General features: G+C 36.7%; 1 protein-coding gene across 8 annotated transcripts in view; it reads left to right on the top strand.

The window, feature by feature from the left end:
• DLGAP1 (DLG associated protein 1) overlaps nt 1-21,159 on the top strand; it is a 414,143-nt gene that overhangs the window by 275,960 nt on the left and 117,024 nt on the right. For all 8 annotated transcript variants that reach the window (XM_064656132.1, XM_064656077.1, XM_064656082.1 and 5 more), the window contains one exon: nt 11,740-11,954. In XM_064656132.1, the coding sequence (XP_064512202.1) occupies nt 11,740-11,954 (215 nt within the window). The remainder of the gene's footprint in view (nt 1-11,739; nt 11,955-21,159) is intronic.

Genomic DNA, 21,159 nt, shown 5'->3' with positions numbered 1-21,159 from the left:
TGTTAGTGGGTTGTAGAATTATTCTGTATATCTGTTGTTTTCCTGGTGACCTTCTCACAATTGTACCAAAAGGCTGGTGTCCTGTGTTAGAACAATTAGAAATACCCAAAGTAAGAAGAAAGCTGGAAATTCATTACCACAGTGGACAAATGAGAATTTAATTTCATTATTATGATGCTTCTTTGTTGCTTTATTTAACCCATTAACTGTTTAATAGATGCTTTTATCAACTCATTTGTAATTTAAGTTATTGTCTGTGGCCCAGGACATAAACTCTCACGACCTAAACTGATCCTTCAAAGAGGCAACTATTTGTTTATGCAAGCTCATCTTGTGACAGTATCAGAATTCAACTCAGGGTACTCAGGATAATTTTCTTTATCTTGACAGATCTGAGTACATTAGAGATCACAGGCAACATTGATTTCACATTTGCTCGTAAGGGCTTTTATCATAAATGTATCTGCATGAATTCTCAGTGTAAATACATGGAAATAACAAACAATTATCTAGCTTGCTGTGATATTTTCCATATAAGTGTTCTGTGGAAGGAGTTGGCAGTAGTTTGTATTGCAGATGGGCTTATTTCTCATAGTTTGGAATTTGTATCGAGTGCAGAGTCTTCCTGCATTGCACTGTCTTTCTTTACCCCATCTGGCTCTGTTTCCAGCCCTGGTGCTGAGGCACAATGTTCATCCTTGGAGGTCTAGGGGAGGTTCAGAAAGGTGCATCTTCAGAAAGAGATGTTATCCCAGACTAGTCTAAAGACCGCCAAGCAAATGTTTTCCTCTTACCTGCATTTTGGGAACAGAATTGCATTTTTATTTTCTATTTCTTCTTTTAAGAGTGATGAGCTGGATTGTACAAAGATAATGTCCTTTTTTTTGGCTGATTTTTACTTCAGGAAAGTGCTTCTGTTTGATCCGGGTTTATGGTTGGACAAAAGTGAAGGAAGGTGAGAAAGAACTGTTCATGTTTTATCAAAATTCTTCTTCAAAATGGTTTCCCTCCCTTGAAAGAAAAACTTATAAGGCAGTGGACAGCCTCTATTTCTCCACTAGCTTCTCCTCTGGAAAAAATGAAATGAGGCAATGCTATAAAGACAAAATGTAAGCGGCAGTTCTTTTCTTCGAACAATAGGGTCTAAATACATTGGGATATTTTTGACAGTCTTGTTTTCTATGAATTCATGATTTTTGGAGCTAATAGAGTATAAAATACACTGCAGAGTTTGTCTCTGATTATAGTTTTGCCATTCAATGTTCCCCGTAATTGCTGTTCACGTTGTCCTTGGTCCATTTGTTAAGAGATTGAGAAAAATACAAAGGATGACATTTTTTGTGTTAATCCTCTTTTCTTCTTATGTGAGTCAGTCATAAGTTTTCCTTTAGTCACAACTGATGAGATTGAAGTCAGTTGTGTCAGACACTTGGGGCTGAGGATGGAAATTTTATTTCTCAAAACTGAAGTGCAGTAGGTGGAGACAGCAGTGCAACCCTTAGAGTTCCACATTTGCATTGCTTGCCATTTGGTGAGATACACTGAGAAATACTATAAAAAAAATATAAGTTTCTAGATGTAGTCAGAATTTTCTGGTGGCAAAGGGTTCCGGTTCATACTGCACTGGGTTTCCTGTGTGAAGGTTGCCTATAATGGGCATTATTATGCCATGTGTAGTGCTAAGAAACTCATAATCTAAGTGACTTGTTTTCCAGTCTCAGGACAAGGCACTTCCATAGTTTCTTAGGAGATACTGCTCAGTCCCAGTTCCAGCCTCTTTCTGTTGCCTATGTCCATGGATGGCCAAATAGATCCTAGGTTCAGGGTGCTAATAAGGACCAGTAAGTACATTATGATTTGTTAACATGGTATGTTAAATTACAAGGTGTTCATCCTTACGCCACAGCAATTTATGTTAGATCTGTTATACTGGGCTTATCTATGCCAGTCCATCTGCATTTTCAGGTTATGTCTATGTTTTCCTCATTTGTAGTGTTTGCATTTCAGATGCAACTACCATGTTCAAATCTTCCTATATATATATGTATATATGTAGATGAAAGTTGTATTAATATCCATTAATATAGACCTTCCATTTTTCATGTATCTCAAGACTTGCTTTTTTTTCTCCATATTCCCTTATAAATTGAAAATTAGTGCATATGTTATTTCTCCTTCAATTTTCCAGTCAGAACTACGAAGTACATGAGGTATAAGTGTCAAGTTTTTTTATTGAGCTCATATGAAACATACTTCTGGTAAAGCTAGGGAAATGATTTGGACAATTGTGAAATAAAGCATCAAATGTTTTAATGTTTTCTATGTCAGCTTCCAGGTAATAGGATAATCATGAAAACATTTGGAAATTCTTAAATATTCATGATTTTTGAAATCAGCTAGTATCTAGGAACATTAAAACTGAAAAAAATATTCACAGAAAACTAATTTACTTCAGTTTTTAAATAGTGACATAGGTAATAGGAATAATGAATACAATTAGGGAATTTGTGGAAAATATAAAGAAAGCACAAAATAACGTATTTTTAAAAACTATATTACTAAGAGGTAATTCCTTTAAATCTATATCTTGGTTATTTAGCCTACCTGCAAACCCACTCAGATGTCAGTGCTATACTGAGACAAATATATAGGAGAGCATTTCAGTATAATTGTCTTCCTTATCTTTGCAGTCCTTTATTTTAGCTAAAAAAAAATTAGTAAAAAAAGAAATTTTCAACTGTGTTGGTAAGAGTGATCTTGCCACATATTTCACCACGAACAACTGTTGTGTTCTTATTCATTTAATTAAAACCTGTACTGACCTTTGGTGTCTTCAGTAATTCAGTAATGGAGACCTCCTAAGTACTGTTCTACAGAGAGCTGTTCTACAGCAATGTGAGTACTTCACATTTAGCTGCAGTTTTATCTGCCCGTGTTTCTTTAAGTGATAATTCTCTGTCCTTTAGTTTTATTACCATCCTGTAACTTCTTAATATTGAATATACTGGCACTGATCTTATTTTTTCTACATTAACTTGAATTACCATCAGTTCATTCTGTTACCATCCTTACATTCTAATAGCACATCCATTAAGGAACATAATTCTGGCAACTGGATCCTATTGCTAGCATAGCATAAGTAGGAGTTAGCAACATACTTGGGTGACACTACATTACATACACTGTTATGTGAGAAATGTTTATTAAAATTATGGCTGCACATAACAGTTGGCACTTGGTATCTATTTCAGTTCCTTCATGGATAAGATTTGATTCAGTCCTGGATCTGACTTCTTTCTGTAGCCTTAAATGTTTGGAGAATTCTAATCTTACCATTTTCAGTAATGTCACTGTAAAAAAAAAAACAAAAAAAAAAACAAACAGCAACAACAACAGAAACAACATTTCAACCTGCATCTGAGTTTGAAAGCTTAACTTTTGTTGTGGAAACATGCAAAGTAGATGGGGAAGAAAACGCTGAGCAGCAATACATTTTCCTCAGTCTGTGCAAAGTCATAAGGAGTATTTCCCTTAATCCAGTTACTGGATATTTTGTTTGTTTGTTTCAAAAATGGAATTTATAGTACAGCTCTTGAGTGAGGAAACACTACAGTGCCAGAAGAGTGGTCTGAGCCTGGTCAGCTGGCCACATTTTCTATTCTGCCTTGTGCTGTGCTTGTTGCACAGGTGAGCTCCTGTCACTAGTGAATTAAGGAATAAGAACATCAATCTGTTGTATATTCTTTGTCCTTTCATCCTCTTACCCTAAAATTGTACAATGGACTGTCTTCTTTAGATTTCTGATAGATATGTATGTCTCTCACCAAAGGCTAAACAATGTGTCATGCAGATGGATGAGGCACTGTGACAGTTCTGATGGGCCAGGGCTTCCAAAGACAGTCTTTGAATTGTGTCCAGGAGTCTTTTATGCAAATAAGTTTGTGTCTAATTTTGTTTTACTGACATAACCCCAGCCTGCTAACCAGTTTTTAGGAAATATTTGAGGTTTCCTGGTCTACAGCAATTCAGTTCCCAGCAGATAAGAGTCAAGACAGTCACCTAGATTTGATATCAAAGGGGACACTAGTGTAGAAGAGAGGTGACCATTTAGAGTCACTGCAAATACACAGTGTGGTTTTCTGAAACCAAGAAAGTTTCCTTACAGCCAAATGAAATCTTCTTATGCAGGTATATTGCATTGCTGTAATCCAAACAAAGGGTTGTGGAAGATTCAGTGAAGTCTGTCCACTGGCCACTAAAATGTGACAGAAGATAATAACCAGCTGGAGATGGCATCTTAACTGCATTACTTACAGCAACTGCCTGTGAGAGCACATTAGCAAAGCACCAGAGACTACCCAGTTACAGTCAGCCAAAAGAAACAGCGTAAGCGCTGTTTCTCAAAATGCTCTCTCCACCACATGTGTTTTCTTCCAAGGATTCAGATTCAGCTACATGTTCTCCACCCACTAGCTAGTCTCCTGCTGTCTGCTTGATAGTGGGCTTGTGGTGGTGTGTAGTGAAAGAGAGATAAAATGACATCTCATCTAACAGGATTGCTTTTGATGGCAACCAGTCACCACAAAAGAAGATATATAGAAGAAATGAGAAAACATTTCTCCATTGCTAGTCATTGAAAGTGTCCTTTCAAGGATTGGTATTCATGTTAACAGTCATCCTGTTGTCCTTAACTGGGCAAGAAGCCATATGTCATTATAAACAATGGCATAGAGTGCTTCAAGGGTATTGTGAAAGATGAGAACAAATGTCTACCCTCTGCCACTGAGAGAATATCATACATGAGTATCACTGAAGCAGTTTTAGTTTGAGGTCCCAGCCGAGAGTCCTGTTCTGTGATCTTCAGTTACGTTTCCCTCAGCTAATGGACATGGTAGTTGCTGTTTGCCTTCCTTTCTGCAGAACATGTAAGGCACTTGGCTGGAATCATTGTATTGGCATGGCCCTTTTCAGGGTTGGTTGGTTGGATTTTTATGCATAAAGCAGAAGGAGAAAATGTATCTGGAATCAAGACATGGTAGTTTCATGTAAAAGACACACATTCCTCTACATAAAACTGAATGTGAATCAGATTGACAAGCCAGTGGGTAAGACACTTTTTGATGGATGAACATTATAAACTGGAGTGGTGCTTGCAGAATTTTGTCTATTGGCTGACTCTATGAGGATTCATACTGGTTTAGAAGAATTTCCAAATTACCGTTGTGTGAAGGAGGATTGCAGTTCTTCACCCTGTTTGTTCATGTTTGATGCAAGGGGTAGGCACAGAATTGTGGAAATAATGTTCCCTCTTGGACAGGCTCTTTGTTCTGGCTATTAATTTTCTGGCTATTAATTTTCTTCTCGTAAAAAAATATGGAGATAAGTCAGCTAAATTAAATTAATTTATAGTAGAACATGATTGCTCAAAGAGTACAAGCTAAAGCAAGTGTTGCTACAGATACTGAGTATATTAAGTTTGTCCTAAAGAGAGGCAACCCTCCTATCTGCCTTTATGAAAACACTTGAGGCTTATTAAACATATATTGTTCTTCCTGCTTTCTAAGGCTTCCTTTTTTTGCATACTTCAATGATTCTTAACATATGCACATTGAAAGAAAAAAATGCTACTCATACTTATTGGTCTGATTAATTCAATATTCATGAGTGCCAGGAATAGGCTTAGTAAATGGAAGATGGCAATTGAAACTTCCTTTACAGCATTCAGAAGAGGCATAATAATGACTAAGACCAAATTGCATGGGTTTGAAAAATCTGCACTGAGCAGTCATTAAGCATTGTTCTTCAGTTATGTGATTTCAATTCATTAAGTATTTGCATACTAATAGAAAGCTAAAGTTACAAGTCTACTGCTGTGAGCAATCGCTAGCCACTCCTTCCAGTTCTTTTGTTTACTTCTACAGTCATCCACACTGCTTTGGCAAAGCATGGGGAGAAGCTTTAATGATTTCAGCTGCAATAAACCAAATCAAACGAGATCAATAATGAACTTAATTTGTTATAGAGACAGTCTGTTTGCTATTTCATCCAGTAAGGTAAGTTAATAACTATTTGGGGCAAAAAAAGAAGGAAATTAAGTATTCTAATTTAATTGTTTAGAAATTGAATAAAAACTGTTTTCTTTACTTTTGTCACTACATTCTGGTCTTATTTCACATATCACTATGTGTGAGCTTTTGAAATTAATGTTTGAAAAGAGAGAGACTAGTATACCTGTTTGCTTGATCTCTGTATTTGGGGTCCTAGACTACCTATTAGAAAAATCCAGTTCCTTTAGATCAAAAAATGCATTAAAGGAAATGACTAGTCAGTCCAGCCTGGCTAATGACAAAGTGTGAACACTTCCAGAATAACATAAATTTAGTTAAAGATCAGGACAGGTAATCTATACACTAAATGATGCTGAATCCAGGTAAGATGTTGGCTAGTAGCAGTACTTCATCTTTATAGTCTCCTCTGTTTACAAGAGAATATCAGCAACTTAACCAGAAGAAACTATTGTCAGACTTAGCTTTCATACATGTAACAATTTATTTCTAGGTGTATGCTGAAGTCTTAAGTTTCAGCAAGCTGCATGTCTCAGAGGCCTTTGTCAACTATTTTCTATATATTTTCGTGTAATAATGGTGTTCTGATTCACTATGCTTTTTGTGTAAGTGAAGTGTACTCTTCATTTTTAGGCTTGTAAAGAAAGAATTGTACATTAGCCTAAAGATCATTTGCAGAATGAAATGTTTCCAGGTTCTCTATTACTTTGATAGTGTGAATAATAATAGTTCTATTTTATCAAAAACAATCGTGTTCATTGTTAGATCTGAGTTTAGCTCTTCCCCTTTTTTCATGAGAGTAAAAACAATCATGCAAGTGATGTTCCTGCTTGATATTTTGATACTGGAAAAATGCTATTGCTAAGGTAATTGGATAATATGATTTTCTTAAAAGCATGAAACAGCTTTATCTCAAGTATGTCAATCTTAATCTCATTAATCCTCTAAGGCAGCAGATACCTTGCATATGCACTTGTGTGCAGTGTAATACGTGACCTTGCAAGACATAATTTTGGACATTCAAACAAAGTAAGAGCCTGTGGGAAAATTTGTGCAGACTCCCTGACTGAAAAAAATAAAAGAGATGGAGGTTCACAGAGACACTTCTCTCGGCATTTTTTCTGGATCAGCAGAAGAAAACACACTACAGGATGATTAGTACCATATGTATAGAAACAGAATGTATTAAATAATCTGATTTATTTTATTTTTGTAGGTTTTATTTTGGAGAGGGCTTTGTATTTTGGAGGGTTTTACTTTTTTCTCATAATGTGAAACACTTTACTGTGACAGTAAATTGCACTGTCCGCATGAGCTGTTACAGCCATTACTTTTAGGCACCAAAGAAAGCACTCTGAAAAACAGGTCACTTCTTTTAGTAGGTATTGCTTGAGGTTTTGACTATAGGCACAACAGTTGACATTATTTTATCTGTCTGTATTTTTTAAACAGTAAAATAGGTACAATGAAAAGAAACGCTGAGCTTTAAGGGTTGTTTGTCCTACTCAAATAATACACAGACAGTGCTCTGAGACCCTTTCATAAAATGTATTACAACTAGTAATAGCCAAAGCAAAACTTCTAAAGTGTCTCTTTACACTGCAAATGCTCTTTATCAGTTACACGAGTTCTTACTGTTTTCTCTTACTCCAAACAAAAAACAAGATTAAAGGGAGCTGGACCCAAATTTCTGCCCCTAATATTCTCTTATATACTGAAATGTTACTATTAAAAAAAAAAAAAAGGAGTAAAACCAAAATTTTAAAAAATAAACAGACTTAAATGCCTACAGAAAAAACCTGGTTAAACTACTTAACTAAAAAAGCTTTTTAATCAGATATCCATCACATTCTTTTACTGCAGCTTTGTCTAGGCAGGCAAGATTGTACAAACACTCTGACTTCCTCAATGTGTTAACTGAAATTAGAAGCATATCTGAATTGGTATTTTAGGCTTTTCTCTGAATCTGGATGCCTTTTGTAACCAAAGCCATCCTTTTCTCTTTGGGGCATACAGACTTTACCCTTAAACCCATAATACAGAATTGGAACTTGGGTCACTTTGGTATCATTTCCTTTGGTTTTGCACATGCAGGTAACTTTCAATGTGCAAACCAAGCCAGTAGGTTTGTGGAACTCATTGAGATTGCTTTGCCCTGGTCTCTATGTGAACAGCTCAGCTTTCTTTCTCTGCATCTAGTGTTTTTAAAAGACAGAAAAGCTACTAAAAAGGTAGAGTGTTGTTTTTCAGTGATTGCTTGCTTCACAGATATGAGCAGAGCTCAAACTGGAAACTTCTGATCGCATCATACAAATTGTGGGACTAGAGCAATGCATTCAAACCTCATCATAGTGTTTGCATGTGTAAATAGGAAGTTTCATGGTAAATCCATTTCAACCAGGATTCAAAACCTGGCCTATCATAGCTAAATCACTTTGAGAAGCTTTGGGATAAAAAGTATTGTATGTATACATGGGGTTATTGATAACAGAACTCAATAATTCCAGAGAAAGTGTGCCCACAGTAACTATGTCTCATCACTTGTACTGCACTTATAAAATGCAACATTAAATTTAACAGTATATCTATTATTTAATAAAACTACAAGCATTCAGCTTAACTGAATTAAGGGTGCTGTATGAACATTGTAACTTTAACTCCTATGACTTTTTTTCCATTAAAGACACCAACCCTAACATTATACTAACATATTTCATTTAGTGCACTAAAGATCAATTCACTAATTTATCTTAACGAGAAAAAGCAAATATCTTCAATTAAAGCATAATGAATAAAATATTAAACAGATCGAAGTGCATATCCTCTGAGAATTCACAGATTCTCTACATACTCTGACTTTGATATCTAATATCTGCCTAAAAACTGATTGGAAATACACTGTTACAGGTTTTAAACTTCTGACTGAAGTTCGAGCATGTCATCAAAATGTCATCAGAGCTTGATTTTACTAAACCTATCTTAACTTCTGTTTTTTATGAGTGATTTGAAAAGCCAAGATTTTACAGTTGACAAGCAGAAGCTGTAGGTTCCATAATGTATGTGAGAGATGGTATGATTGTATATTCACTGTTTGATGATGTTCTAGGCCTAGAAACAGTGCAAGAATAAGACCTGAAAAAAATGTTATTCTCTGTCTGTCATAAGGGGCTGGGGGTGGAATGTAAAATGCTGTGTACTCTTCTACATCAAAAATCACAATCAAAACCACTACCAAGTCCCAGCTTCATTTGGACTTTAAAAAGGTTTACATATCAGGAAAGCATCAGCTTTCCAGATCTGCTGTCTAGGCATAAACTTAGAAGTCATAGAACTGAAATATTGCTTTTTCTTTTTTTTTCTTTTCTTTTTTTTTTTTTTTAACATGGAAAAATATCAGAGCTGTTTATTCAATCCTTTTCCTCCAGTGGATTCCATACTCTCAGTCTTACCCTTTTCTAGAAAAATATTTTAAGAGTGTTTAGGTGTATTTATTCAATAACTTCCTATAGATGCCCAATTCTGCATGCCATCATTCAGTAAGAAAACTGGAATTTGAGCTATATTCCTGCCTTAAGGAATTTATATTCTTGAAGGACAGGAAAATGTATTTCTAAAAAAAATATCAGTATGCAACAAACACTGCAAGCTGCTGGAAGATAAGAAATTAAATGTCTCTCAGAAGTAGAGCTACCAGAGCTGTTAACTAAAGGATATTTAAAGACAACATGGAAATTTACTTTAAAAAGGCACATAGAAAGAATTAGTTAAATAAAACATGTAGCAGTTGAGAAGGAGGTCTAAGTCCTGAGAAGGAAGACTGAGTCATAAGAAGAAATATTGATAAAGGTGCAAACTAAAGTAGACTTCCTGGATTAAATCTTCAGTCCTTTGAGGAAAATATTAAAGCTCCAATTGAGTTTCAAGGCCAAACTTGACCAAGAGAGATCTGGGAGAACAGAACACAAGAGGAAAGGGCTGTTTGAGCCTGGTAGTTCAAGGAAAGCCCTAAATCATTATGTCAGTATCAGGGAAAGAAGAGTCCATGGAGGAAGAAAGTTGGCAGGGTCTTGGGTTTGAAATCATCAGGAAACAAAGCAAAGGCATAGCTTGTGAATAGTTTAATTAATAAAATTGGTTATAATTAGTAATAAGTTGATAAAGGCTTAGGACCATTAAAAATCTTTGTTCCTTTGTATATCACAGTGGGTTTTGATTTGCAGTTTATAGCAGTATAGGTTGATAAAAGGCCATCAAAAATTTTACTTATATTAACGGTAACAGTTGAAAGGCCTTACAGCCTCTGGACTTAGACTTATATTTGTCGTGGGAATAAACAGCTAAACTGTTAGCAAACATTTCAATGTTTCAGTTTTGGTTTTCTAAACAAACTGGTGTGTATATGCCCTGGTTGTAAACTGGGAAGCAATGGATACACAAGATCCTCAGCCAAAGTTCAATGTTGATGAAGACCAGACTTTCCATAGAAAAGACACACTGATTATCCTGGTAGGTGTTAGTATTTGTAAGTTGCAAGACAAATTTAGTAACCCAGATTCGTGACTCCTTGTTTAATGTGGCTCCTAAGGTTTTCTGAGCATTATAGCTATAGCTGGCTTTATAGACTTGATTCACTGAGAATAATCAAAGCAGCAAACTAAAAATTCACAGCTACTTGTATTCAAGTCTAACACAAACTGTGTTTACTAAAAAGCCCTTTTGAGGGTTCAACTTTAGCATAAAAAGCAGCGTTTCTGCAAAATAGCTTCAAAAACCCTACTCCACTGCGTGTTGTTTCTGTAGTTACAGGAAAAAGAAGGATGTTGGTTTACATGGTCAGAAGCCCCAAGAGCAGAGGAAAGGAGACAATGAGTGGGCAAGAGCACTTTGCTCTTGGACTGTCCTTTGTTATGTCTCAAAATCTCATGAATGCACATTCCCAGTGTTCCAGATTTCCAGTAAAAAGAAGGGACAAGACACACTTCAGATAAATAATGCACATCAATAAGAAGAAGAAAAAAGGAAGGAATAAAGAGATGTATGACTCAGACACTCAGCCTAACACAATTTAAAAGGAGGATCCCTGCAAACTGTCAGGTGTTCAGTCACACAAATTATGCTATAGAAGCAATAGTAGTAAAATTTCACACTTGCAAACCTACTTTTGTGATGATTAATACATAGCTCCACTAATCTGAAATGTATCTTGAACCAAAATCATCCCGGTAAGTGTTCCTATGCACACTCTATCACAAAACATTGTAATATAGACATTCACATTTCAGCCTTTGTGCCTCCCCAGGGATGTTCAGTATGTTGAGTTGAACCAAAAGCACCCTGATCTGTTTTATAAATGCTTCGAATGAAAATATCCCAAAAAAAACAGATTTGTCCAGCCCAGTATTAGACCTTACTGAGGCTTCTGTGTCAGCATGTTTGCTAGAAACTTCCCAATGAAGTAATGGAAAATAGCAAAGAACTCCAGACATGCTTGTGACTATGCAGAGGGAGAATGGGTCTCCATTGCAAACAGCAACACGTGGTCAAATACGATTGAGAATGGGCCTTTGGCCATCAGAGTTTTTGTTATGGCTCTGTTGTGGCTTATCACAGTCAAATCTTGCTATGAAATAACATCAGGAGTGTACTAAAATGAGAATTGTGTTTATCACTTTAGGTTCCTCAAGATGAATGGACTGGGTACACCCCACGAGGAAAAGATGACGAGATTCCCTGCCGACGAATGCGTAGTGGCAGTTACATCAAAGCCATGGGGGATGATGACAGTGGAGACTCAGACACAAGTCCGAAGCCATCTCCAAAGATTGCTGCACGGAGAGAGAGCTATCTCAAGGCCACCCAGCCATCCCTTACAGAGCTCACCACCCTCAAGTAAGTCCATGTTTTCTACAACATATAGAGCTCTCCATTAAGACATACAGTTTCTGTTCCTATTTGTTTCTACTCTTTACTTCCAGCTATTGGTTGAGAAAATATTTGAACAAGTGTGTTCGGTCATGCTTATTTTGCATGTTTTTTTTCTGAACAAGAGTAAATTTGGGGATGCATTTCGATATTATTCTGAAAATTGCAAAGTATTTTAACATGTTAGTGTTGAGTATCCAGATATGTAAAGAGCAGGTCTGCTCTTTAAGTACTTCCCTGAATTATAGATTTGGCCTACAAAACTTTGCAAAACTGTGTATTTATATATACTCAACATGTGAAATTAGCCCTAAGCTAGTCTTTGCAACTCATAAGAGGGTGTCTGACATTTAATTAAAAAGAACAAAGTCTGTTTGAAAGTAGGCAAATCCGTGTTTTCCACTCAGAATTGCACTGTACTTTGTGGAGAACCAAAACCTGGAACTTGTTTAATTGTTTATGAAAGTTCTAGTCAAAAAGAATCATGAGTTTATGGTTTTTAAATGTCACTATGTGTTTTACTTTTATTTGGGCCTTTTAAAAAAGCCACCCAAATTCTCAGGAAAATTGCACAAATTGACAATTTTGGTATTAGTGGGTTTTTTTTAAATAATTCTAAAATTAAGTACCCTAAAGCAAGAAAATAAATTATATCTATATAAGAAAATAGTGTGGATTTAAAATCAACGATTGTTCTTGTCTGTCTTCTACAAAATTCTTAGATATAATAGTGAATCATAGTTCACTGGACCAAAAATAACCTAATTTTAGTATGATTTCCCCAAGGCTGTAGCTTTAAAATGGAGAAAAAATTAAAAGTATCTCTATATCTTCTGATATCCATGATTAGCATCAAAAGAATACTTCTGCATTTCCCTTATTAATTTCCTCTCCTTCCTTGTCCTCTTCTACCCCATTTTTTCCCATAGACCTTATCTGAGAAATAGATTTTAGAGAAAAGTGTTTGATCCTTGTTAAGAATGTCATGCTCTTGACATCAGCAATGAATAGACTAGCAGCAAAAGGCGTGCTTACTGCAGCTCCCCATAGCAGCCTGCCTGATTTTGTCTCAAGGGAAGTCAGCAATTGCTTCAGCTCTGTCTTTCCATTAGTGTCCAAAGGCAAAAGCAGTCTCAGTTTCTGCAGGGATTTTCATAATCTAGCTGGTGCTTGCTCAGGGGATCCAGCGATTCCTTTCATCATGCAGAAGACTTTACCACATCCTTTTCTGAGCCAAAACTCCTCCTCTGAGACCAGTAATTGCAACCTCTGCAAGGTGAACATAAATGTTACATACCACCACAAACTCCATCAAGCCATGCTTTATGCACGGACACACTATCAGGCACGGAGCTTATTCTTTTTGAATCTTTAGAAACATGAGTTCCAGAGTTCCATAATATGTGCATGAAGTACAATGCACCACAGTGAGTGTATTTGCTTGTGGTCATTTCTGTTCTCTGTAGATAAAAGATTTGCAAAAGAATATATAAAATTATGAAAAATAAAAAGTCCTGCATGTCACTATTCAGCCACAGAGGATGTTGGATCAGAGGGACCAGGCAGCAAATGTTTTTGTGTTTAGCTTTGAAGTCACTGTAATTCAGCAAAGTGCTTGTACAAATACTTAATTTCACATGGTTTTTAATCCCTTCCTATTCAGAAAAGCTTTTAGGAATCTTTTTCATTTTAAGCTGTACTCTGTAAAATTCATGTAAGTTTGAGAGCTGTGCAGAAGTAGGATGTAAATCACAAGATAGAAGAAGGAAATGGTAAATGATAGTAAAACAAAAAAGAGGAGAAAACATGAAATAACTTTTCTTTTTCAATGACTATGCAACATAAATTGGAATGACATAGAATGATCTCTTTTAATCTATGCTGATATTTTATAGAAATATCTCTTCCTGGGAAGGCTTTCACTTTCAGAGGCAATTTGTATGATATATAATTATGCATCGCTTTTATTCCTTTCTGCTGAACATGATAATTTCGGGGGGGGGGGGGGTATGAGAAACAGCTAAGTGTTTGCTCTGGGAATTAAAGTCTTCTTAAGCTAGATCCTTGCAGACTTCTTCATACTTTTTTAGCAATGTGACTTCGCCTTGACCATGACATTGCTTCTTCATCTCATGTCTACCCTGATTACTCTGAGAGTTGTGATATTTTTGCTGGTGTGTAGGATAGAGACTAAACTAGGACCCCTAACTCACTCATAGGTCATCAAGCAGATGTGTGATGTGTGATAACAAGTTATTTCCTTGGCTTACTCAGTTGAGTTCAATTTGCACCTGAATAAGAGCTTTGTGGAAATGAGCCAAAAGCCACTCTAGGCAGCAGGCAGCCTTTTGCTGTCACTAGTGGACCTTCTAGTTGACCTTGCAGGATATTAACACCTTAAAGCTGAGTGTTAGTTCATTCCTTTAATTATGCTTTTTCTGTCTGTGAAGAACAAAGGTGTTTCTACAGCAGTAACTGTCAGGGATCTTCTGTACTTCTTTCTGCTACTCCCTTTCTCTGTTTGCTATATACAGCCTCTAGTTGGCTTCACTTTCATCTGTGGCAAAGCAAACAACTTAAAAACAGGTTCCCTTTTGCTTTCACTGTTGTTTTTAAAGGGATTTTTCATCTTGTGGGACTTTTCCTCTCTGAATACTTTAAGTCTAATATTGGTCTCACAACCCACACTGTTCCTCCCACCTACCTACCTACCATTGCTCATGCGCCTACTCTTCTAAGAAAGGATTTTCATTATTACCAATGTTTCTTTTTATGTGAGGAATAACCTTTGAACAGCACAACTGTGTCATATCTCCTTTACATAATAAAAATTTATTTTCCTGGTTTTGCCAAGGTTTTTTCCTTGCTATACCATACAGTCTCCCTCCTACAATTTTCCTCCATTGCCATGGTTTCCATGTGGTTACAGTACATGTGTCAAATGCTGTGGGACCATTCTGGATAAAGCACAGCTTGCTGTGATTTTGAAATACACACCTCCGCTGCTGCATTCTCATTATCCTACCAGAAAGTAAGCAGATTTTTTTCTCTGTCTTTGGTGGCAGTATCCTCTTGGTGTTTAAGCTTTCACAGACTAGATAAACTGATCCAGCTGAAAACAAAGGTGGTATTTTCTTTCCCATTCCTGAGAAGTGGCAGAAGTTTATCTTTTACCTGTAAGCAGATTAAAAATGGACTGGTTATCTAACTTCTAAAGAGGGTGCAGGTGACAGATATCTGACAATTCTGTTACAGCTGAGTTTGATTCAGGACATATCCCTTCACTATCTGTATGTACTTTGTTCATTTTTAGCCTGGTTTCTGTTGGGAAAAAAGTATGCAATTCCATTGCTGTCCACATGCCAACCTGTCACATCCACCTCCCAATAACTTTTGAATCCATTGGCCAACTCTCAGCAAGTTTGCTAGAAAGACTGAAATCTGAAAGATATGAAGCTCCAGCAAACTTTGTGAAGTAGCTGGATAAGTCAGAGAAGGATCTGCAGCCGTCTTGTTTGTTCCTTTGAAAGACTATGGGCAAACTAGCTGGTGAGTCAGCACTGGGAATAATGTGATGGCAGCATTTTCCCAGCCTGAAAGATAAGGAATATGAAAAGAACTGGAAAACTCTGTTGAGGACAAGAAATCTAAGGGATGGATCCTGTCACCATAGTTATTCCACTTCATTTTCCCCCTTTCCTCTTTTCCTTTGCAGGCACACTCTGTTAAAAGTACAGCTTCAGATTATGCTTCCAAAGTCAACATTGCTGCTATTGTGGGGACTTCAGCCACTAGAGTCTTTTGAATTCTGGGTGGGATTTTTTGTTTGCTCTTGTTGGGGTTTTGGGTGGATTTTTTTGTTGGGTTTTTTTTGGGGGAGGTGCTTTTGGGGCTTTTTTTGTGCTGGTGGTGGTGCTGGTGGGGTTTTTTGTTTTTGCAAAATATTACAGAACTTAATGGTAATCTATTTATTGACATCGGTTTGGGTTATATACAGCTGTGGCATTGTTCCTTTGAACTCATATTTGATCATGTAGATTTTTTTCTGAGACAAGTTCTACTCTGTGATCATTAGTGAATTGAAAATGTCAATTGTCTTGATACTTTGGAGATGCATTTATAGGATTTATGTAAAAAGGAGAGAAGTAAGAACAGAAATTAAGTTTTTCTTAGCAAATATTTATTTTCAAAGTATTTTACTAGACATTTGTTGTTTTTCCAGTCAGATGTGACTTGGAGAAACACAATTCTAAACACCACAAACACTTTTTAAAGCACCAGGTTTCACCACTGATGATGAAAAAGTATGTGAGTATATAAGCAAAAAGCATTAGGCTTTTCTCCTTTTTGTCTCCTGGTAAAGAATTGGTCTATATAACTTCTGTCACCACTGAATCTATTCCTATGATTTACTGCTTAGATGGGTGATACTTAGAATAAACCAAACAATTCCTAACTCTAAAGTTTATCAGAGACATTCCAAAATTAATATTTCAAAATATGTGCCTACTCACACTTACATTTTGATGTGTTAATACAAATATCATAAGTACTTTTGACTTGTATGTTTATGGGAATCTGAAGATAAAACTGTTTTGAAAACCTCTGTGTCATTTTTCTTAATATCCTATAAAATCACAATAGATAATCAAGCTCAGTCAAGTGGTAGAATCTGGTAGCAAGCTTAGTAGCGGTGACAAGAGCAAGAAGAAAGAGGTAGATCGGATTTATACATCCTTAATTCCAACTTTTTCATCACCTTTCTGAGAATTGTTCAAGTCAGTTTCTGGAGGAAAAACTACCAAGCTAGAGTCAACCTATATTACTAATCAAAGCTTGACAGAGTTGCAGAACCAACTCTGCTAGGATGACTTGAAAAGAGAATCAAACCACCGCATTGTTACTTAGTATAAGATGTTTCAGATAGAAAATCCCCTGATCCTTGTAGAATTGATCCTGGGGAAGTGTCTATACTGAGGGAAATCGTAAGAGATGGAAAGATAATTGTAGCCTGAAACACTGGCTAGGCTCTTCTGGCATTTGAGCAAATTGAAGCTGATGTCCTTACACTACACTTCATCACAAGGCACAGCATACATCCTTAGATGTGATAACCGTTCCGGGCTTGGGAATGAGCTCCTATTTACTTGAGGTGTTTCTATATTACTATAAGGTACTCCCAAAATATCCAGAAAAAAAGGTGTCATATAAACAAAAGCATACTTTTTTTTTTTTTTTAATTTACGTGGTGTCCTCATTCTGCTGAAATGATCTGACCCAGATCACAGACATGGGGGAAGGGAGAGGGAAAAGAGAGATGGTACAATACCACATTTTCATGATGGTGAATATTTTTAGACACATGCAGGGAAGCTTGTTAATTTTCTTTCTTGTTGAGTGACTTCCAATTAGGGAACAACTACTTTGCTAATTAGTACAAAAGGAATAAGTCTGATTAACCTTTCACTAGTGTTTTGCAGTATGTTTTCAGTACAGTTAGTTTAATTGTTTCATGTTGCAGTCTCTTTCATTTTCATCAAACCTGTAGCTAACTGGAAAGAATTGTTTTTATTTTCCTTGAGGTGTGTTTTGTTTGTTCTCTGGAAGAGGGAGTTTTTTGGATTTCACATTAAAGAGACAGGAGCATCTCCCTGAGCTTTGGACATGCAGCCTGAGGATTAGTATTCTGGAACTATTATTTGCCTAGGTAGTAACTTTCCTAGCTCGTAGTCACTGATGCATGATATATTACTTAACTTTTTATTCATATTATTGCAATCCATTCTCTCTTCCATCTGAAACTAGGGAGAAGCTGTTGGACACAGTCCTCACTTTTCATGCTTGTGTGTCAGGTATGATTAAGTTCAGTGAATAATTTATAAGTCAGAAGAAAATTTGAAAGGCAAGACAAAGAAAAATATATTTATTTTGAGGTAGTAGGTGGTCATACTTCTGAAGCCAATGCTTTCCTTATGGCAACTGACATCTCTTTTGTGTACATGGCATTTAAGGAGCAGGGGATATTGATTTATTCAAGGAACTTTGAGCTTGGAGTTTTTAATGAACAGTTGTTATTGATGAATTTATAAAGCATATGCAGTCAGTTAAGGCTTAGTATCCCTGATGGGCATGAGAGAAAGCTTGTGCCCCATGGCAGCTTCCCTTCTAGGCTTTGTTTCCCCTCACACAAAGGCATGTATGCCTTCACAGTACAGAAATCAATCCACTTATCTCTCTGTACAACCCTCTGTGGAGACAGGACATCCCTACAGTTCACTGCATAGTACATGGGTAGGATGAGCACTCCTCTCTACTTCTGTGATGATCCCCATAAGTTTATCTTACAATGAAACTGAGACTCCCTAGATATTACAATCTCACTGGTAGCTTATGTCATCCTAAAACTTACCCTTCTGTTATTCCACACCTAGCTTCATATGCCCTGTTATACCAATACTGTCACATTTGTATAAAGTTATTTCTTTTTTCTCTAAGACAAGAAGTGAGAATTTTGTTGTAATCTGTGACCTATACTACTGTTGTTGTCCCTCTTGTACTTTTACCTTTGTATGCCGAAATTTGAGGAAATGAAACAGTTACCATTAAATTACATAAAAATAAATATGGAATCATAGAATCATAGAATGGAAGGGACCTTACAGATCACCTCATTCTAGCCCCCCTGCCTTGGGCAGGGACACCTTCCACTAGACGAGGTTGCTCACAGCTCCACACAACCTGTCCTTGAACACCTCCAAGAATGGTGCATCCACAACTCCTCTGGGCAACCTGCTCCAGTGCTCACCACTCTCACAGTAAAGAATTTCTTCCTAATAGTTAATCTAAACCTGCCCTCTTTCAGTTGAAAGTCATTCCCCCTTGTCTTACCACTACATGCCCTTGTCAGAAGCCCCTCTCCAGCTCTCTTACAGGCCCCCTTTAGGTACTGAAAGGCCACAGGAAGGTCAACCTGGAGCCTTCTGTTTTCCAGGCATAAATACTAGCCAAAAAAGAAAAAGCCTATAACTTTAATAGTCAAAGTGTGATTTTTCGGCAATACTAAAGAAGAGTTTTGTAAGTCAGTAATTGATTAAAAATGCCAATCTCATTTAGATGATTGCTTTATTTGCAGAAATTAAAATCCTTGTCCTCTATCTAGTCATCTGGCTCACCTTTGCATAAGATTTAGCTTTATGTTCAACATAGTTACAGATGAAAGTTAGGACTTCCAACTTCTTTGCTTCTCTCTGTTAGATCCTATAAATAATTATGCATTTTACAGAAAATTATGTTGATGAATGCAAATTCACCTCATTGTCTGTTTTAAAAAGCAAAACATATCACTGCATTTTATGGATCAAATGGGCACTTCTAAGGCTTGTGTTAAGAAAACAGTTACAATTACAATTACAAAAACAATTACAATTACAACACCAAAATGTGTTTTTCAGCCACCTCTTTCAGTGTATAGTCTGTACACAGCCTACCTGCATGTTTGTGTGCCAAACTGGTCTTGTTTATTTTTAACCCTACTTCTGCCCACTGACTTAAAAGGCTGCCTCAGAAATAGACTTAAAAATGTCCAGTGGAGACAGGAGAAAAAGTACTGCCTTAGACTGCAAGGGCATACACAAGGGCTATATGTTACAAAAATTTTCCTAACAGTAACGATAGTTAAGCATGGGAGTGGATTGCCAAAAGAAATCACTTCACTGGACGTTTTCAAGAAAATGGTAAAAAATGTCTGTCAGGACAAATTTAGGTATTGCTGATTCTGCTTCAGGGTAGAAGGAGGGACCAAATGACCTCCTGAAGACCCCTCCAGATCTACCTTTTAGGATTCTCTGTCTGTCTTTCTCAGGCTATTGAATATACCCATTATCACTGTTCTTACTTCCTTGTCTTAACTTATTTTTTAAATATAAAAATAAAATTCTCATCAGGACCAAATTATTCCTGAAGGCCTGCTGTTGAACAGTAAATATAGATATCCCACCCACAGCAGTGCTGCGCAATTCTTTCATGTTCTTTAAATGTTATTTCATCACTAGCATTTTGAAATTATGTTCCCACTGCTGCCAGCCATACCATACTTGACCCTTGGTATGTGATCTTGTACTATCTGGTTTAGTTTGCTAAGGGGAGCTCAGCTGATGTATTGAATCTGTCATGCAGAAAATTCACAGGCATAAAAAGAGATGTGCATTTGCACAAAATTCATTCTGGAGTCCTTAGTGTTCTACATAATAAAATAAGGAAACAGGCAATAATAATTAAGTTAATTATTCATAATAAATTTCTATTCTGATCAACTAGAAGTGCAATCTTTTTTTTCACTGTGAAATGGTGGAGCCCTTTCAGATTAAAAATGGAAAAGTTAAAACAGTGTATATTGCTTTAGTTTTAATATGAAAGACAAATAGCATTTCTGCAGGCATGTTTTTGAATCTCCTGTTAACTTGCATCGTGTTAGGGTGGAAGAAAGAGAGTTGAGAATGAAGAATGGCTCTGCCCTCACGAATAAAAGATACTAAGTCTTATTGATGTCCAGTTATTTGTTTCTTGTATTTTTTTGTGATTATATTACTGCTAAGATAGAGCAACTTTCAACTTAATTTAGTAATTCTCTGCTGGCTTGGGTGCAGTATGGGGTGAAGGTTAGGGGCACATGGCAGCAAAGGAAGTGTACAGCCACTGAAGTAGCTGCAAGCATCAAATATCACTCTAGTCCCTGTGACACATGTGAATGAAAGTTCATCTGAAGAGACTTGACTTTTTAAAGTCTCCTCCCCTCCTAATGAAGTTATAAATCTTTTCAGGACTGGAGAAATGAGAGAAAATCCTCAAAGATTTTTTTACATCGTGTTTGCTTTCTTAATCAGTGTACACCACAAAGACAGAGAACCATCACGTAATCACTGTTTGTTTAATTCGCTGATGTGAAAAATGCAGGTTCCCATTGTCCCCCCAGAAGGGCTGTGCTACCCAACCAGCCTGCACCCCAGCTGCCCAGCAGCTTTGCCTGCAGCAAGCCCAGTGACCACAGAAAGCACTAACTGGTTTTGTCATCCCCAAATGCCAGCAGCCACATCCAGAGCACCCAAATCCTTCTCTCTCTTTATATGACGTTGGGCTGGCAGCCATGCTTGGGTTGTGTCTGTGCAACTCTGCA

The sequence above is a fragment of the Pseudopipra pipra genome, chromosome 1 (assembly GCF_036250125.1).
Source record: "Pseudopipra pipra isolate bDixPip1 chromosome 1, bDixPip1.hap1, whole genome shotgun sequence".
NCBI classification, from domain to species: domain Eukaryota; kingdom Metazoa; phylum Chordata; class Aves; order Passeriformes; family Pipridae; genus Pseudopipra; species Pseudopipra pipra.
Note: the sequence above shows the minus strand (reverse complement) of the source record. Positions and strands in the feature narration are given on the sequence as shown.